General features: G+C 61.3%; 6 protein-coding genes across 6 annotated transcripts; all 6 read left to right on the top strand.

Moving 5' to 3' along the window:
- Positions 1-416: 416 nt before the first annotated feature.
- On the top strand, positions 417-2,716 carry THITE_121467 (carbohydrate-binding module family 50 protein; the record flags this gene model as incomplete). The annotated part of the gene is made up of 6 exons (XM_003654961.1): positions 417-854; positions 923-1,236; positions 1,300-1,543; positions 1,610-1,869; positions 1,979-2,509; positions 2,575-2,716. The coding sequence occupies 6 exons, from the start codon at positions 417-419 to the stop codon at positions 2,714-2,716; spliced, it is 1,929 nt and encodes a 642-aa protein (XP_003655009.1).
- A 3,784-nt stretch (positions 2,717-6,500) lies between these two features.
- On the top strand, positions 6,501-9,488 carry THITE_2118266 (uncharacterized protein). The gene is made up of 3 exons (XM_003654960.1): positions 6,501-7,385; positions 7,494-8,835; positions 8,911-9,488. The coding sequence occupies exons 1-3, from the start codon at positions 6,870-6,872 to the stop codon at positions 9,168-9,170; spliced, it is 2,118 nt and encodes a 705-aa protein (XP_003655008.1). The 5' UTR covers positions 6,501-6,869; the 3' UTR covers positions 9,171-9,488.
- A 1,180-nt stretch (positions 9,489-10,668) lies between these two features.
- Positions 10,669-12,093, top strand: THITE_2118265 (uncharacterized protein). The gene has a single exon (XM_003654959.1). It carries the CDS (start codon positions 10,815-10,817, stop codon positions 11,910-11,912), a length of 1,098 nt encoding a protein of 365 aa, XP_003655007.1. The 5' UTR covers positions 10,669-10,814; the 3' UTR covers positions 11,913-12,093.
- On the top strand, positions 12,094-13,127 carry THITE_2118263 (uncharacterized protein). The gene is made up of 2 exons (XM_003654958.1): positions 12,094-12,563; positions 12,663-13,127. The coding sequence occupies exons 1-2, from the start codon at positions 12,458-12,460 to the stop codon at positions 12,881-12,883; spliced, it is 327 nt and encodes a 108-aa protein (XP_003655006.1). The 5' UTR covers positions 12,094-12,457; the 3' UTR covers positions 12,884-13,127.
- A 338-nt stretch (positions 13,128-13,465) lies between these two features.
- On the top strand, positions 13,466-14,231 carry THITE_2118262 (uncharacterized protein). Its single transcript, XM_003654957.1, has 2 exons — positions 13,466-13,780; positions 13,901-14,231. The coding sequence occupies exons 1-2, from the start codon at positions 13,591-13,593 to the stop codon at positions 14,017-14,019; spliced, it is 309 nt and encodes a 102-aa protein (XP_003655005.1). The 5' UTR covers positions 13,466-13,590; the 3' UTR covers positions 14,020-14,231.
- A 633-nt stretch (positions 14,232-14,864) lies between these two features.
- THITE_2090184 (uncharacterized protein) lies at positions 14,865-16,472 on the top strand (the record flags this gene model as incomplete). Its single annotated transcript, XM_003654956.1, has 4 exons — positions 14,865-15,028; positions 15,093-15,980; positions 16,084-16,314; positions 16,373-16,472. The coding sequence occupies 4 exons, from the start codon at positions 14,865-14,867 to the stop codon at positions 16,470-16,472; spliced, it is 1,383 nt and encodes a 460-aa protein (XP_003655004.1).
- Between the last annotated feature and the right edge of the window lie 608 nt (positions 16,473-17,080).

The raw sequence follows: 17,080 nt of genomic DNA, 5'->3' as shown, positions 1-17,080 counted from the left end.
TGTATGACCTCATCGGCGGCTCCTCCATGTTGCATCGAGAGGGATGAATTACCTAGCGTACACTAGTGCTGAGCCTCCCGGAGGAATTGGTTGAGCAACCAGTCAGCATCCGAAGGTGATCGGCAGCTTCGCGCTGCAGACCGCGATCCGCGCGGATGCTGTCCAGTCTCTGCTAGTGTCGTCCGGATCGGCCAAGATTGCCACATGTTCGAGCGGGCGCAGCAGGCACCGTCGAGGTCAACCAGCAGATTCTTGGGAACCATTGCCCACACACGGGACGCCTTCACTTCTCACCCCGCGGTAGGGCTCACCAGAAGCTTCCTCATACCAAGCTCATCACTGACGCTCGAACAGGCCCAGGACACTCGAGAGCCGTGAAGATGGAGCCTGCTTCGAAACTCGGTCTGAAGCAGCTGATGGCAGCGCTGGGATCGCTCCTGGTGCTGCCGCAGTGCGCGCTGGCCCAAGAGAGCTCTCCAGCCGGAACCACCCTCCCGGATACAGTCTGGAACTGTAGCGGGTGGCATACCGTGGCCAAGGGGGACAGCTGCTCATCCATCGAGAAGAAGTACAACATCACGGCCAAGCAGTTTCTGGCATGGAACCCGTCCGTGTCCTCGGACTGCACTACCAACTTCCGGGTCGACTCCTCTTACTGCGTGCGCGTTGGGGCTCCCGGACCGACGCTGCCCGGAATTGCCGCCAATTGCGACAAGTGGCACATCGTCGCGGCCAAAGAGACCTGTTTGGACCTAGAGAAGAAGTACAACATCACGGCCGACCAGTTCTTCGCATGGAACCCGGCGGTGTCGAGAGACTGCGGCACCAACTTCTGGGCGAAATACGCGTATTGTGTGCGTCCCGCATCCTCCTGCCTGGCCGGAAATCCGAGAAACTGACTGATCTGCGTCTCTGTGTTCAGGTGGGCATAGACAAAAACGTCCATCCCAGCAGCTCTTCGAGCACTGCCCGTGTGACGAAAACAGGCAGTACCACGACTAAGAGCAGCCACCACAGCAGCACCACTACCCGAGTGACAACGACAACGCCGTATTCAACTCGCAACCCCGTCACCTCCTACAATCTGACAGCCCCTTACACGGCCACGGGTATACCTCCCCAGCGCACACCGGCTGGCCAGCCGGGAAACTGCAACAGGTGGCACTGGGTGGCCATGGGCGACACGTGTCAATCCATTGTGAACCTCTACGGAGCCCGACTTACCGAGGAGCAACTGTGAGTACATCCCGGCTTGAGCTGATGGGGGGATCATTGAAACTCACTCTCAATGTCCGGCAGCCATGAGTACAACCCGACGCTCGGCGATGACTGCAGCGGTCTCTACTTCGGCTGGTACATCTGCATTGGCGTGCAACCCACGACGTCGGTGAGCATCGGCTGGTCGACGAGCCCGACCAATGCCTCGATCCCAGCGCCGACGCCTTTTGTCCCGCCTCCTGCCACGGTGGTGCAGAACTTCACGGCCTCGCCCCTCGCGTCAGGCATCCCATCCAGCTGCCAGAACTTTTACGAGGCAGCGGACGTAAGCCACCGTCTAGGACCCGCGAGCTGAGTGTTCCGCCTGCTGACATGTGACTCGCGCGAACAGGGAGACACGTGCAACACGGTGCTGGGAATTTACAACTACATCACGAAGGACCAGTTCTTTGCCTGGAACCCGTCTCTGAAGGGTAACTGCAACGGCCTTTTGCGCGGCGTCTACTACTGCGTGGCCAACTATGCGTCCACCAAGAGCCTCATGCCGCCGACCGTGACGGCCAAACCGTCGCCGATCGCCGCCGGAACGACCGGAAACTGCACCGCCTGGTATCTCGCCGTGGGGAGCGACGACTGCTCGACCATCGCCTTGTCGTTTGGAACTTTCTCCGAGGCGGGTAAGTAGTGCTCCAGCCCTTCTCTCTGCTGACATGGCCACTAATCAACATGCCCGCTCAGACTTCATCTCATGGAACCCCAGCGTCCTGAGCGACTGCAGCGGGATCCAAGACTCGGTCTACTACTGCGTCGCGGTGCCGGGGACGCCGGCCACGCGCACCGCGCCGCTGCCGACCACGCCGACCGGCACGCTGCCCACACAGACCGGCGTGGCCGCCAACTGCACGCGGTACTGGCTCGTGTCGCGCGACGACTCGTGCGACTCGATCGCGTCGGCCGCGGGCATCGCCAAGGCCAGCCTCGTCGCCTGGAACCCGGCCCTGGGCGCCGACTGCAAGGGGCTCACGCCCGACTACTACGTGTGCGTGTCCACGGCGCCGATCACGGACGCGCCCACCTCGACTGTCACGCTGCCCGGCGACGGGCGCCTCCCGACCACGACGACGACGAAGTCGGACACTGCATCGGCGACGACGACTGGCCAGCCCGGCTCGACGCCGTCGCCGACCATGCCCGGCATGGTGGCCGGCTGCGTGCGGTTCTACTACCGCGGCCCGGACGCCAAGGATCTGTACTGCTATGACATTGCCGCGGCGGCGGGTATCTCGCTGGAGTGAGCTTCTCCTGTGACCCTTGAGATTTGTCATGCGGGATGGTGCTAACAGTGGGCGCTCACAGCGACTTCATCAAGTGGAATCCGGGCGTCGGCAGCGACTGCTCGAGTCTGTGGGCCGACACGTGGTACTGCATCGGCGTGACGGGGCCGCGGACCACCATCTCTACCGGGAAGCCCGTGCCGGTGGCGACGGCGTCGGCGTAGGGGCATGCAGTTTTTGCGGGGCAAGGTGTCACGAGTAGCCGGAATGCTATTCTAGAGATTGAATTGCGATCTATGACTTGCTCTGTGTACGCAAACGCCTGATGATTTTGCCGTACTACCACGCCTCCCCCCCGACTCCCGTCCCCCAACAATCAAACACCCAGTACTCTCTTCCAAACACCTCAAAATCATCCCACCCGGGCACCAGCCAGTAACCGCCTCGCACTGTCCCCTCACCCATCCCCTCCCCAGCAAGCCCAAGCGGTCTCCAGATAGCCTGCCGCCAGGACCCGTCCTCAAAACGCTCAAACATGAACCATCTCTCCCACGGCCTCTGCCGCCCCGCTCCTCCATCACTGGGATGTTGATGTTGATGCCCCTGCTGCAGCTGCTCAACCCTCGCCCACTCCCTCATCGAAAAAGCCACCCACGCCCCGCACTGAATCGCGACGCTGAACTCCCGTCCTCTCTCCTTCACGTAGAATGAGCGTCCGCTCCTGCCTGCGCTCCCGCCGCCGCCGCCACCGCCACCGCCACCTCCACCTCCACCAGCCCGCACTTCCACCTCCCCGCCCGCATCCCCGTCCCCGGCCTTCCCGTCCCGAGCTAACCGCCGAAACACGTCCTCCACAGGCCGCAGAAACGCCCGCTCGACCTGTGCCAGGACATCAGCCTCGGGGACCGCGCCCGGCGGCTGCAGGTGTGCCTGCAGCGCGATGTGCAGGCGGCGAACGGCGGGGAAGGTGTCTGGCAGTGCGCTGCAGAGGGCGTGGAACGCGTTTGTGCTTGCGGCCGGCGGCGGCGTGTCGTCGCCCGGTTGTTGGGAGGGGGTTGTGGTTGTGGTGGTTGTGGTTGTGGTTGTAATTGTGGGGCGGGACGGGGAGGAAGAACCAGCGGGATGGGTGGTGGTGGTGTCGAGTAGCTGCTCCCACACGCCGGCGAGAGTCGGGTCGGCGAAGAGGTTGGGCTTGTCGAACGTCCAGAGCAGTTCGAGGGAGGTGATTCTGGCGAGTAAGTACGGGGGCAGGAGGCGGGGAAGGTGGAGTTGTAAGGGCAGGCTGGCGAGGTGGAAGGTGTTGGTGCGGTAGAGGACGTCGATTCCGTCGAAGTAGCTTGGGAGCAGTCAGTAAAGCCAGATTTGGAAGGAATGGTAAGGGAAACAGGGTTGGCATACGCCCGTCGACACGCCAGCAGCCACCCGGTGACTCCGATAAAGCAACTATCCGGCGGCCACACAACGTCGCCGTCATCCGCACATTCGCAGCGACAGGGCGATGCCGGCCGCGCTCTCTGTCCGGGCCACTGGCCGATGCGCAGCCCAGGGATGCAGCTGTCCTCGCACGGCTCCACCCTGCTCCTGAAAGGGGAGCGGGATCCCCCGGCGGGTGGGCGGTGGCACACGCAGCTAAACCATTGCCAGCTCTTTGGCCGACGCGTGTCGCGCACGAGCTGGGATCCGAAGCCGCAGTGGGCGCGCCTGGGCTGCCCCTTCTTCGGCCGCGACGGTGCTGGCTTGCGAATAAGCGGGTGATCAAACGTCAGGTCGATGTGGATGGTCCGGTCCCCGAATGCGTCGCATAGAATGTGCTGGCGGATTTCCAGGGGCAGGCGCGAGAAGGGACCGTAGTTTTTGCCCGCATCTGCTCCCGGTTCTGGGATCTGCGCCCAGTCGTCGCAGTAGGGAAGCGGGCTTGGGACCACGTCATCCTTCTGCTGTTTCCCTGGTTTAAATCTGTCTTTGAGCCATTGGTGAAAGCGAAGCATGGTTATTTTTGTTATGGCAAACGGGGGAGGGTGCGGGAGGGCAAGGTCGTCTGCGGAAGGTGAAAGAGAGCGACGACGAGGAAGGAGGGCTGCAGGGGTTTCCACCCCTGGCGATGTTCAGTTGGTTGGGGCGCTTCACCCGCTATAATGGTATGCACTAACACGCTTCATTGCCATATTCAGGATCTCTCAACAATTGCGTTTATCTTCTCAGCCCGCACCTCTTCTGGCCGCAGCGCAACCACGTCAACCCCCATCCGCAGGAACCTTTCTGGCCTCACCTGGAGACCTTGTTGGTTGATGCCCGCATTCTAAGCGCAGGGTGTCGGTGGTTCGATCATCCCCTCACTCACTGGTCGAGTTTTCAATACACGAATCACGGGGTATTGGATGGCACAGACGACTCCGCTGTGATCTTATGGTGCGTGTGACTCGGGGAATACTCCGAATGCCCCGGATTAACTGGCTCGAGGTCCCGACCTTCGTGACCCGCGTGCTATTCCAGAACTGCGCCCATTCTTTTCTTACTACAGAGAAAGGGCGCTGGGCAGATGCCATCACAATGACCCGGGTCTATACTGGCCTGGACACGACGTAGTTGAATCCGTAGGCTGAACACTGGCAGCGCTTCTGCCCCAGCGAAGCGTCGGAAAACTGGGAGAAGATGAAGCAGATGCTTGCCAGATGGCCAACGGAGATACAGCAAAGCTCGAGGTCAGGGCCTGATTCCGACAGCGAGGGTTCCTATGAGGAGACTCAGGCATCAAAGGCAATCAATCAATTCATTAAGTGAGTCACGCTGCCCCGGGCACCCGTTAGGCGTTATTCACGGGGTCCCAGATACTACACACATCCCATACCTCCCTGAAGCATGACCTGAAGCATAACCAGCAGCCCTTATATGATTGAACCGCTGCCCCAAGCAGCTACAAGCATGACCCACCCCACAGGCGAAAACGTGTATTCAGCTCGCTGAGAATAGACGATGCTTGTCCCTTCTTGCGATGGAGAAGAGCCCTTTCTCGTGCGCCTCTGGGAACAAAACTCGGGCCACGCTGCGGAAGCTTGAGCTTAGACCTGGCTGGGACTGATGATCATGGACAAAATCTATATGCCTCAGTCTTCAGACCATGCGTCCTCTTTCAACGCCATGTGAGGGCCACGTCTATGGCGACGTCTACACGAACAACGGCAGATGTCCGACGATTTGCGCTGAGCGAGAGCTACGACCTGGTCGAGGGGGCGTACTGGCGAGACGGCTTGCTCTACTAGCTCTCGACTGCCGCTGGCTGTCTGCACAAGAGACAGGCAATTTCCTCCAAACCCACTTGGAGCAGCTACAAGATCCCCGTGTCCATCATCCTCTGCCGGGGACGGTTAGTCACTAGCAGCGCTCCTTGGCTGAGTGCACTCGTGAAGAACAACTGTGAGAGTCGATTTTCTCCCTCGGCTCCCGAGTGGAAGCAAACCGGTGCCGAGCCCGAACCTGGTTCGGTCGGCGGGATGGGCAATCTCAGGCTCCGTCACCCGAGTGGCGGCGGAGGAACAGCGGTCAAGCGATGTGCGGCCCCGACTCGATGTTGCGTTATCGGAGGGAACGGATGCGATTCGGCGCCGGAGCGGGGTCTTGCCGGAGTTGCGCCCATGCCGACGCGGGCCATCTGCCTCGGCCCGGTGGGGGCGGAATCTGCATGAATACATCACTAACGGAGCTAGTCGGGCGGCAATCCTCGGCTCAGCGGCCGCTTTCGGGGCGGATGCGACCGCGCCCTCACCCCCTCATCCCCTGCCCTGACCGTCAACGTGCTGCTGGCATATCGCGTCTTGGGTTCGTCTGATAGGGCGCGCCAGTTACGTAACTCGATTCCTGCAGCGACCCTGAAGAGCAGGTCACTTGACCTTGAACGGGACGGACGTCGCTCGCAACAAGGGGCCCAAGGGTTGCTTAAGCCGACAGAGCGCTTGCTCCGCTCAGGGGCTCCGGGGCGCAATAAAGAGCCAATGGCTGGCATCGGGTTTGCCTAGGTCTTTCTGCACACTGTCTTGACTCGATTGCAGACCGGACAAAAGTTCAGCATCCGCTTGGGCTCCACGTCTCTTCTTCAACGCTGAAAATCGGAATATCCAAGACGGTAACCCTGCTGTCCGACAGTTAACAACAAGCAGGGCGAGGCAGCCGAAGTGGAGTTTGCGGGTGAAAACCTGGAAACAAACCTGCAAGGCAAGGGCCTTCCAGGAAGACATACAAAGGTAAACGACCTCCGGCGCATCAGGGCATCTGGCCTGCGGCGGAATTCTTAAGCAGTCGCGGCGATCTGGACAACCCCAATCGGACCGCATCGACACTTCCCCGCACCCCGCATCCGGACCCCGCACCCCAACTGCCGCGATGCCAGCCAAGCTTAGCGCGACCCCGCCCAGTGTGGCGAGAACCAGTCGGGCGATCCAGGGGTATCGCCGGCGAGCTGTTGTAGCAGCCGTGACCCGGCTCGGGCGCGGCGAGACGCACCGGTTCATCTCGTCGGCCGCATCATGCAGCACGATAAATCCGGGAAGCAGCACGGCTGCCCCGCCGCGTGCGCAGGGAGGAAAGCAAACCATATCTCTCACGCCCCCGCCGGGTCCCCTGCTCAACAGCACCATCACCAGCATCACTGCCGCAGCCTCGCCGAGCCACCACGTCGCCCCGTCTCAGAACCGCTGGTCGTCCACGCTTGCCGCCGCCGCAGAAAAGCCCAAGATGTACACCACGTCCTTCGCCTTCTTCGAGGCGCTGTGGGATGCCGGCGTGACCCACGTCTTCGTCAACCTGGGCTCCGACCACCCCAGCATCATCGAGGCCATGGTCAAGGGCGCGCGCGAGAAGAAGGGGCAGTTCCCGCGCATCATCACCTGCCCGAATGAGGTCAGCTACCCAACGTATCTTGCACCCTTATCTTCTCCCCTCCCGTCAACCGCGGGAAGCAGAGAAGAATAAAAGAGAGAAGCGCTGAAGCTGACCCCCGGCCCGCAGATGGTCGCCATGTCGATGGCGGACGGCTACGCGCGGCTGACAAACAAGCCGCAGGCCGTGATCGTGCACGTCGACGTCGGCACGCAGGGGCTGGGCGCGGCGGTGCACAACGCGAGCACGGGGCGGGCGCCGGTGCTGGTGTTCGCGGGCCTGTCTCCCGTGACGCAGGAGGGCGAGCTGCGCGGGTCGCGCACCGAGTTCATCCACTGGATCCAGGACGTGCCGGACCAGAAGCAGATCCTGGCGCAGTACTGCCGCTACGCGGCCGAGCTCAAGACGGGCGTCAACGTCAAGCAGATGGTCAACCGCGCCCTGCAGTTCGCCCGCTCCGCCCCGCAGGGCCCCGTCTACCTGTGCGGCTCGCGCGAGGTCATGGAGATGGAGATCGAGCCGTACGCCGTCCGCCAGGCCGAGTGGGAGCCCGTCGGGCCGGGCGCGCTGCCGGCCGGCGCCGTGCGCACGATCGCCGAGGCCCTGGCCGGCGCGGAGGAGCCACTCGTGATTACCGGGTATGCCGGCCGGAACCAGGCCGTGCCGGGCGCGCTGGTCGAGCTGGCGAACACGGTCAAGGGCCTGCGGGTGCTCGACACGGGCGGCAGCGACATGTGCTTCCCGGCGGACCACCCGGGCTGGCTGGGGGTGCGGTACGGAAGCGAGGATGCCATCCGGACGGCGGATGCCATCGTCGTGCTGGACTGCGACGTGCCGTGGATCTCGACGCAGTGCAAGCCCCGTGAGGACGCCCGCATCTTCCACATCGACGTTGACCCCCTGAAGCAAATCATGCCGCTGTTCTACATCCAGGCGCAGCAGAGGTACCGCGCCGACGCGCTGACGGCGGTCGAGCAGATCACCGCACTGCTCAAGGCGGACGAAGGGTTCAAGGCGCAGCTGACGGGAGGGGAGAGCGAGCGGAGGTGGACGGCGCTGCAAGCGTCGTACAGGAAGCGGCTGGAGGTCATCGCGGCCAGGTCTCAGCCGCTGGAGAACGGGGAGTTCGGGACGAGCCACCTGTGCGCGAAGCTGAGGGAGGTGTGCCCCAAGGACACCATCTGGGCGGTCGAGGCCGTCACCAACACGGTGTTTGTGCACGACAGCATCCAGCCCACGCTGCCCGGGCACTGGATCAACTGCGGCGGCGGGGGGCTCGGCTGGTCCGGCGGCGGCAGCCTGGGCATCAAGCTCGCGTCGGACCACGAGGCGCAGCTCAAGGGCGAGAAGGGCAAGTTCGTCGTCCAGATTGTGGGCGACGGCACGTTCCTCTTCTCGGTGCCGGGCAGCGTGTACTGGATCTCGAAGCGGTACAACATCCCGGTCCTTACGATCGTGCTGAACAATAAGGGTAGGTGGCGTGATGGCGTCCCGTGGCGCGGGCTGTGTGGTGTCCGTGAGTTGTGACTATTGCTGACATGGGCAGGCTGGAATGCGCCGCGGAGATCGCTGCTGCTGGTCCATCCGGATGGCTTGGGCTCCAAGGCGACCAACGATGAGATCAACATCTCGTTCGACCCGTCTCCCGACTACGCGGGCATTGCGAAGGCCGCGGCCGGAGGAGACCTGTTTACCGCGCGCGTCGACAAGGCGGCCGATCTCGAGAGGGTGTTGAAAGAGGCCGTCGCGGCCGTCCAGGGAGGCCAGACGGCCGTCGTCGACTGCAAGGTGGCCATGGGCTGCTAGGCAGTCCCCTTCTCATGTTCAAGTGCCTTCCTTTGTGTCCTGGGTCTCGTGGGGGCGTACATAGTCGAAGTGGGAGAGAGCAGGCCGGCGTTGCGAAAGAGGGGGCAGCAGTTGTGTTCGCGCTTCGGGTTATTTTTCGGACCCTGAATGGTCCACGGCCCATTGCTTTTAGCCTGTAGTACTACTCCGTACATCAACAGGAGTCCTATTTCAACGGCGAATGAGGAAAACCACATCTCCTGCAGCTGCCCGGCTCCCCTGCTGCTGACTGTGTTATCGATCGGGAAAGGTTGCCCTTCTGGGCATGCAGATGGATACGGGAGACCCTGCATGTCCTTCACCAGTGCTACCACTCTGGATAGGTTGGTCACTTGGCCACAGCCAGCAGCCTGCTAGGCCGCTGAGCGGTGTGAACTGACCCTCGCAGGCCCGGGCCCGACGGCCGGCAGATCACTGAGGATTGGGCAGCGGGCATGGGTGTTTGATGAGCGGGCCAGAAAGGCGGGTCCTCCACAGGAGGGTCGTCGTTAAAGAGGTCCCGCCAAGACTAATTTCGGAGGTTGCCGCTTACAAGTAATTACAGTAAGCGGGATCGCTACGACTTAGAGCAACATCAGCAATGCAAAACCGCGAAGACTCGCAACAACAACTTCATAATACCTCAACCAAATCGAAAAAAAAGAAAACGAGGATAACCCGCACCCTAACTATAGCCTAAATCCTAGCCTTAACCCAAATCCTAACTAGCGAGGGGCTGGCGCCGCCCCCCGTACCCCCGGCGAACTAACGCTTGGCGATAGCGTAAACACCTTGGCGATCTTGGCGATATACTGACGGTGTAAAAACATTGCCGATAATTAGCTGAAATTAGTCTTGGCGGGACCTCTTTAATGTCCAGAGGAGGTGTAGGCCGGCTTGCTACCTAGGTACCTAGGTTTCAGATGCCGGCTGCACAATGAATTCGCTGTGTGATTGATCACCAAGGTACCGAGGTTCCTGGGTTGGGGTTAGGGTTGGGGTTAAGTATGTATTCATCAGTCCCCAGCTGCCGTTGCTGCACAGATTACCTAAGGAGGGGCTACTTGGTGCCCCGCGTTCACATGGGGAATCGCCCGCTAACTTGCTCCCACATGCCAAACGATCACCCAGCCCGCAACCCAAAACACCGTAATCGAGGAGCACACCTCTCTTCCGCCAACCCGGTCGAGACCGTGGTGCCTGGCGCGGCCTGGCCAGGAACCGACTCCAATTTGGCTACTGGAAACAAGCTCTATTCCCTTGCGCAGTCCACTCATTCACTCCCGCTCCACTCCAAATTTTGCCCCGAGATACGCGCGGCCCACTCTCCATGAGTCTGCGAGATCTCGCTGGCATCCCGATACATACGAGATCGCGACAAGCGAGAGACCATGATATTGGATCTGGCGAGCTGGAGGATACACCCGACCTCGGAGCCGCCCTGGCCGACATGGTGAACTCGTGCCCCGCTCCGAAACACGCTGCCCAGCACCCGGTCAGCGTCCCGACCCGAACGAGATTTTCCCGCGCCCGACCGCCGCTAGCCGGGCCTTCTCCGATCGTCAGCAGATAACTGCCTGTCGGCCAACCCGAGCGCGCCCTGCCGAGCACCACCCCGTGCTGAGCATGGCCGAAGCTGAACCACCGCCCGAGACCGCCGCCTGCGGCTCGAGCGCCGTTTCCTCTCCTCCGCCGCCCCCAGTCCCCGCTGCGGACCCTAAGCTGCAGCAGATACAGAGCCCCAAAGACCATGCTGCCTCGCCGGTTCTCGCAGCTCAGACCGACGACATCTTCAGGGTTCCTTCGCAGGCCGCCCTGAGGCTGTTGAGCGCGGGAATCGAGGCCCTCGTCACCATGACGGGGGACATCCCGCCGACACCGCCGCCCAAGAGCCCAACAATACCGCACATGAGGGGGATGGAGGAAGAGAAGAGAAGCATTGTGCGGTCGAACTCGGACAAGAACTTGGCCCGACTGGCCCAACAACGGAGCGCCGCGACCTCGCCGAGACCGGGGCGCTCGCCGCTGCAGACGGTCGAGTCGGCGTCACAGCCGGCGCGGCCCCAGTCGCTGCCGCCGGGTGCGGCGCAGAGCACACAGCCCATCGACGGCGTGCAGCTGCGCGCCCAGAACCGGGCCCCGCAAACGCCTCCTCCGGACCGCGCACAGCGGTCCCAACCGCCGCTGGCCCCTTACATCGTCGTCGGCGAGAACTCGCAGCCCGTCAACGTGCAGCACAGCGCCATCACGCGCAAGTTCTATTGCCGCGTGCCGCCGCCCATCTCCATCACCGACTACCTACTGCGAATACACCGCTACTGCCCCATGTCGACCGGCGTCTACCTGGCCACGTCGCTCTACATACACCGGCTGGCCGTGCTGGAGCGCGCCATCGTGGTCACCAGGCGCAACGCCCACCGCCTGCTGCTGGCCGGCCTGCGCGTCGCCATGAAGGCGCTCGAGGACCTGAGCTACCCGCACGGCCGCTTCGCTAAGGTCGGCGGCGTGAGCGAGCGCGAGCTGGCCCGCCTGGAGATCAGCTTCTGCTTCCTGACCGGCTTCGAGCTGGCCGTGGACGCGCCCGCGCTGCGTGACCACTGGGAGCTGCTGCGGCGCGGGACCGAGTGCTGGAACGTGCTGGACGAGGCGCTGCAGAAGGAGACCGTATTTGTGCAGCTGGAGCAGCCGCCCAGCGGGAGCGGCGATCTGAAGGCGCAGGCTTGACTTGTTTTGCGAATGATACCAATGTCTTTTTGGGCGTCCGTGGGGCTACTGATGTCGAGATAGATGGGTGATGCGTGGCCGTTCGGCCGGTTCTGCCACGTGCTGTCTGCCGGTGCATAATGCATTAACTGGCACGAATAGACTGGGAAGATGTTGTGGTACACTATCGACCACCTTACCGCTATCTCTCGCTGTACCGAGTTGTTATGTGACAGGATCCCCGAATCCAAGGGGCCAGTGATAGGCGGACAGCAATCCACCCAAACAGACCCGGTCAGTTACGCAGTGAGATAATGGTGATCTCACCGCTGCGCCTGCACCACCGCCCACTTCAGACCGAACGTCATTGACTTGCACATCCATGCAAACCAAGATCATCTTGCCCAGAGTACAAGATCGCCAGCTCCCCCTGAGGTACTGTCAAGGGCGCTCCCTCATTGCCAGCTTCACACCGTTCATCTTTCGCACCACAGACAGTGAAGGAAATTCAACGTTATTCCTGAGAAGCTCATCAGATTCAACCCGTTCAAGTTCCTACCTTCAGCATGGCCGACGAAGGATATATCCCTCAGGAAGTCCCAGCGTCCGAGGACTACGCCGCCGAGCAAGAGAACGTGCTGCGCGGACACAAGGCCGCCATCTCCAATCCGCGTGCGTTTGCATTTCCTCTCATCTCACCACCCTGTGTAACCCGCACCCAATTCACTCCTCACGAATATCCACTGACACTTCCCCCGCGGGCCGAAACAGAGGTCTCGGAGCAGGCAAAGGAGCGCTCCAAGAAGGTGCTCGAGAGCATGGACGAGCCGTACGACCCCTCGCAGGCCAGCCACGGCACCGCCGGCGAGCAGCAGCAGAAGGACCCCGGCAACGTCGCGCGCGGGCTCAAGGCCAGCATCAGCAACCCCGGCGTGTCGGAGGAGGCGAAGCAGAAGGCCCGGGAGAAGCTTGGTGGGCTGGGCGGGGAGTGAGGGTCTCTCCGTCCGGGTTGGGCGGAGGGGAGATTGTTGATCAAGGGTGTCTGTTGGTGCCACTTAGGTATGCTGGAGGAATTCTGGCTGAAAACACGGTTGCTCAGTCACGGCAAGTGAATGCCAGACCCATCGGTTTCTATACCTCGAGCTCTGAGGATCGCGGTTGTTAAGATGCCACGGAATTACATAGCACTCCGTTGTGAGACGCAGTCTCCTGTAGTGACTCCTGAATGTGTTTTGAGAGCAACCAACACTACCGTGGTGTTTGAAGCCATCTAGAGACCATTCCCGGCCTCCCCTATCCTCCCTCGACGGTATGCTCTGTTTTTGGATTTCGCCGTATCCTGAGCTCTCTGTCTGCAGACTAATAGACGTTGACGCACGGAGCTCGAGATAACGTCACAGCGCGAAATCGTGACAGCACCGGGTCGGCTCCATGAGCACCACTATTCCTCCCATCTCCAATGAGAAGCAGGCCGGAAGCTATCGTGTGCGTCATCTCTGGTCCCCATCCGCTTGCACCCTTAACCTGCCTCGTTCAAAAAGAGCCTGCCTCATCCAAAAGCACCCTGCACCGCACGCGATTCTCCCACCAAGACCAGGACAACCAACTCTGGACAGCAGCAACCAGTAATCCAAAGTACCGAACCAGACAGCAGCCGACTACCACATCATCCCGAGATAGTTCACTCCATCACGCCGCCATGTCCCAAGCAGCGCCCTACCAGCGCGACGAGAAGCTCGGCGCCCAGCTGCCGCCCGAGGCGCCCGAGGGCCAGGTCAGCGACCCGTCGTACAAGACGGGCAAGGACGAGCCGGTGCCCGTGGTCGGCGACGAGGAGCCCGTCGCGGAGCCGATGAAGCCGGGCCAGGCCGACACGGATAAGCAGCTGGGTATGTACATACACACAATACCACACTGTCTCACTTGCTCCAGTCGGAGGCTGGGCCTTCACCTTCAAGGGCAATAAGAAGGGGAATGTACTGACGATGGGGGGTTTCGTAACGTGACAGAGCAGGACGAGCGCGAGGCGATTGATAAGGGCAATATCATGAAGGAGCGGACCCGTCATGCCAAGCCTGGTCAGAGCTATGCCGAGCCGTCGGACGAGCAGATGGGGCTGATGGAGTGAACCTGTGCGCTGCGCAAGTTGTGCGGTGTTTGGGGTTGGTTGGGATGTTGAGTCGGCGAGGGTGATGAGCTCTGGATCAATGAAACTTGACCCTTGTTGCGTTGTACATGCTTTCCGGTTTGGGCATCGATCTGTGTAAGAACATGGAATGGCAATATCGCCGGTCGACTGAGCTTAGTTGCGATATACGAGAATGTGGTATTAACCACGGATACGAAGCGCCCGTATGTGACTTGGTGTACAGTCGTCAAGCTCATCGAAGATATCCATATCCATACCCTGAACCAGGTCTTTCGGGATCCAATTTCGGCTTGTTCTCAACTTCCTGGATGATGAATGAGTTGTCTGGCAAACTCGCGAGGTAGTCAACCTCGGGCTAACTTAGACCGAAGGCGAGCAGCAGCTTGCGCTCATGTGCATCTGTATCTCAAATGCATCTACACGTGTATGAATGTTTTACCACCTTCCCGATACGCCCGATTTCCCCTCGATTGGAAAGTTCGCCCGATGGCCATTCAGATCTACTCCAAATGTTTGGCACCCTCTCCCATGCTGGCCGCAACGCCGGTGGAAACCGAGGAAACCGAGCCAGGGACCCCGAAAATACGGATTCCTGAGTACCAAAGCGGTAGGCGGGCTTGGCGGGCGCGGCGGCCCACCCCGGCGCGCCCCGCCCTCCCCGGAACTCCCGCCTGGCGGCAAGCTTCTAAGGTGCTGCGATAAGAGTCTGCAGTGCCCCTCGTCTGAAAGCTACCCCGCCAATGCAACGACTTTCCTCGCTGCCCCGAATCCTTCGCACCGCCCGTTTCCCTCTCCTGCTGCCTCGGCGGACGCACACCATCGCCATGGACTACGACGCGATTCTTCAGGGCAAGTACCCGGCCAAGCGACACGCCCAGCGCGTGGTCGAATACATCCGCTCGAAAGTCGGCAATGCCTCGGGCGTGCTGTACCTCGAGAGTCGCATGACCAAGCTGCTCGAGGACAATGACGAGCCCGAGCCGTTCCGGTAGGTTGGCTCCCGCCGGGTCTCCCGTTCGCGCTCAATTGCCGCTGACACGGCGCCCGTCAAGCCAGCGCCGCTACTTCTACTACCTGACCGGCTGCCCCCTCGCCGACTCGTTCGTCCTGCACGACATGGACTCGTCCAAGACGACGCTCTTCATCCCGCCCGTCAATCCCGAGAGCGTGATCTGGTCCGGCCTGCCCATGTCTGCCGAAGAAGCCCTGGAGAAGTTTGATGTCGATGAGGTCAAGTACACCACCGCCGTCAACGCCGAGCTGGCCACTGCCGCTAGCCAGAAGTCCCAACCGACCGTCTTCGCCATCCAGGACCAGGTGTCGGAGCACGTGTCGTTCAAACCCTTCGACAGCAAGGACTTCTCCCTCCTCAAGCAGGCCATCGAGGCCTGCCGCGTGGTCAAGGACGAGTACGAGCTGGCCATGCTCGCCAAGGCCAACGCCATCAGCAGCAAGGCCCACCGCGCCGCCATGGAGAAGGCCAGGCACGCCAAGAACGAGCGCGACCTGGAGGCCGTGTTCCTGTCGACGTCCATCACCGCCGGCGCGCGCAACCAGGCGTACCACGGCATCTTCGCCAGCGGGCGCGCCGCCGCCACGCTGCACTACGTGCACAACGACGCCCCGCTGGCCGGCAAGCAGAACCTGCTGGTGGACGCCGCCGCCGAGTGGGACTGCTACGCCGCCGACATCACCCGGACCTTCCCGCTCAGCGGCAAGTTCACCACGGAGAGCCGGGCCATCTACGACATTGTGCTCCGGATGCAGCTCGAGTCCATCGCCGCCCTGAAGGAGGACGTCCTCTGGGACGACGTGCACCTGCTGGCGCACAAGATCGCCATCGACGGCCTGCTGGCGCTCGGCATCCTCAAGGGCGACAAGGACGAGATCCTGGCGAACCGCACGAGCGTCGCCTTCTTCCCCCACGGGCTGGGCCATTAGTACGTGATATCCCGTGTTGTTCTCTCCCCCTTTTGGGACAATTTCTTGCTCCTAAAAAAGCCGCACAAAACCGGACACTCCTGACTGACACTGTTGCAAAAGCCTCGGGATGGATGTTCACGACGTCGGCGGCAACGCGAACTATTCCGACCCGGACCCCATGTTCCGCTACCTCCGGGTGCGCGGCCGGCTCCCGGCGGGGAGCGTCGTGACGGTCGAGCCGGGCATCTACTTCTGCCGGTTCATCATCGAGCCCTACCTCAAGGACCCGAAGCACGCCCAATACATCGACGCCGCGGTGCTGGAGAAGTACTGGGATGTGGGCGGTGTTCGGTGAGCTTTCTCGACCTGAGTAATATTCGCGAGCTGAGCGATACTGATTGTTGGACAGGATTGAGGATGACGTGGTCGTTACCAAGAACGGGGCGGAGAACCTGACTACGGCGATCAAAGACCCTGACGAGATGGAAAGGATTATCAGCAGTAGCTGAGACAAGCGGGTCACGATGGGGGAAACATGGGAGGAAGGTTGCTTTTGGAGTACCTGGCAGTTGAAAGGTAGGTACATGTACCTACCTGAGATAGGGTGATGACACATAGGACCCTGCCCGCTGTGATCCGTCCAGCTCCTCAGGAGTCTGATGCCGCATTCTCCCATTACCCCGATTAGGTGCGGATATCCTATCTGCTGTCTAGTCGAGGGGTCCGACGCGTGATGGATTGTACGCATGGCGGCCTGAGATGTCAGAGCCTTCTGGCGAATGGAGGTCCCTTCCAGTGCCGTTCTCTAACATCCGTCTTGCTGGTTAACCTTGAGTTTCCGAACCAGGAGTCAACGGTGCTCTGCGGACTCTGTGAAAATGGCCGCTTTGCAGGTTCATATGCCTGAACTGCACACAGTGCGATCACGCTTGGCTCACGGGAATGGCTTCTGTGGTGTAACGGTAAGCATCTGGGCAGGTTGGGGTTGAAGTTGCCTGTGTCAACGGATATCCCGGATCCTCCCAGGGTCTTCGGTTCGATTCCGAGGCAGAGAGACCTCTCCGATTCCTTTGGCTCATTAGCTTCTTTTCTTGTCGTTTTCTTTTGCTTGTTCCGT

This window comes from Thermothielavioides terrestris, chromosome 4 (genome assembly GCF_000226115.1).
Source record: "Thermothielavioides terrestris NRRL 8126 chromosome 4, complete sequence".
NCBI classification, from domain to species: domain Eukaryota; kingdom Fungi; phylum Ascomycota; class Sordariomycetes; order Sordariales; family Chaetomiaceae; genus Thermothielavioides; species Thermothielavioides terrestris.
Note: the sequence above shows the minus strand (reverse complement) of the source record. Positions and strands in the feature narration are given on the sequence as shown.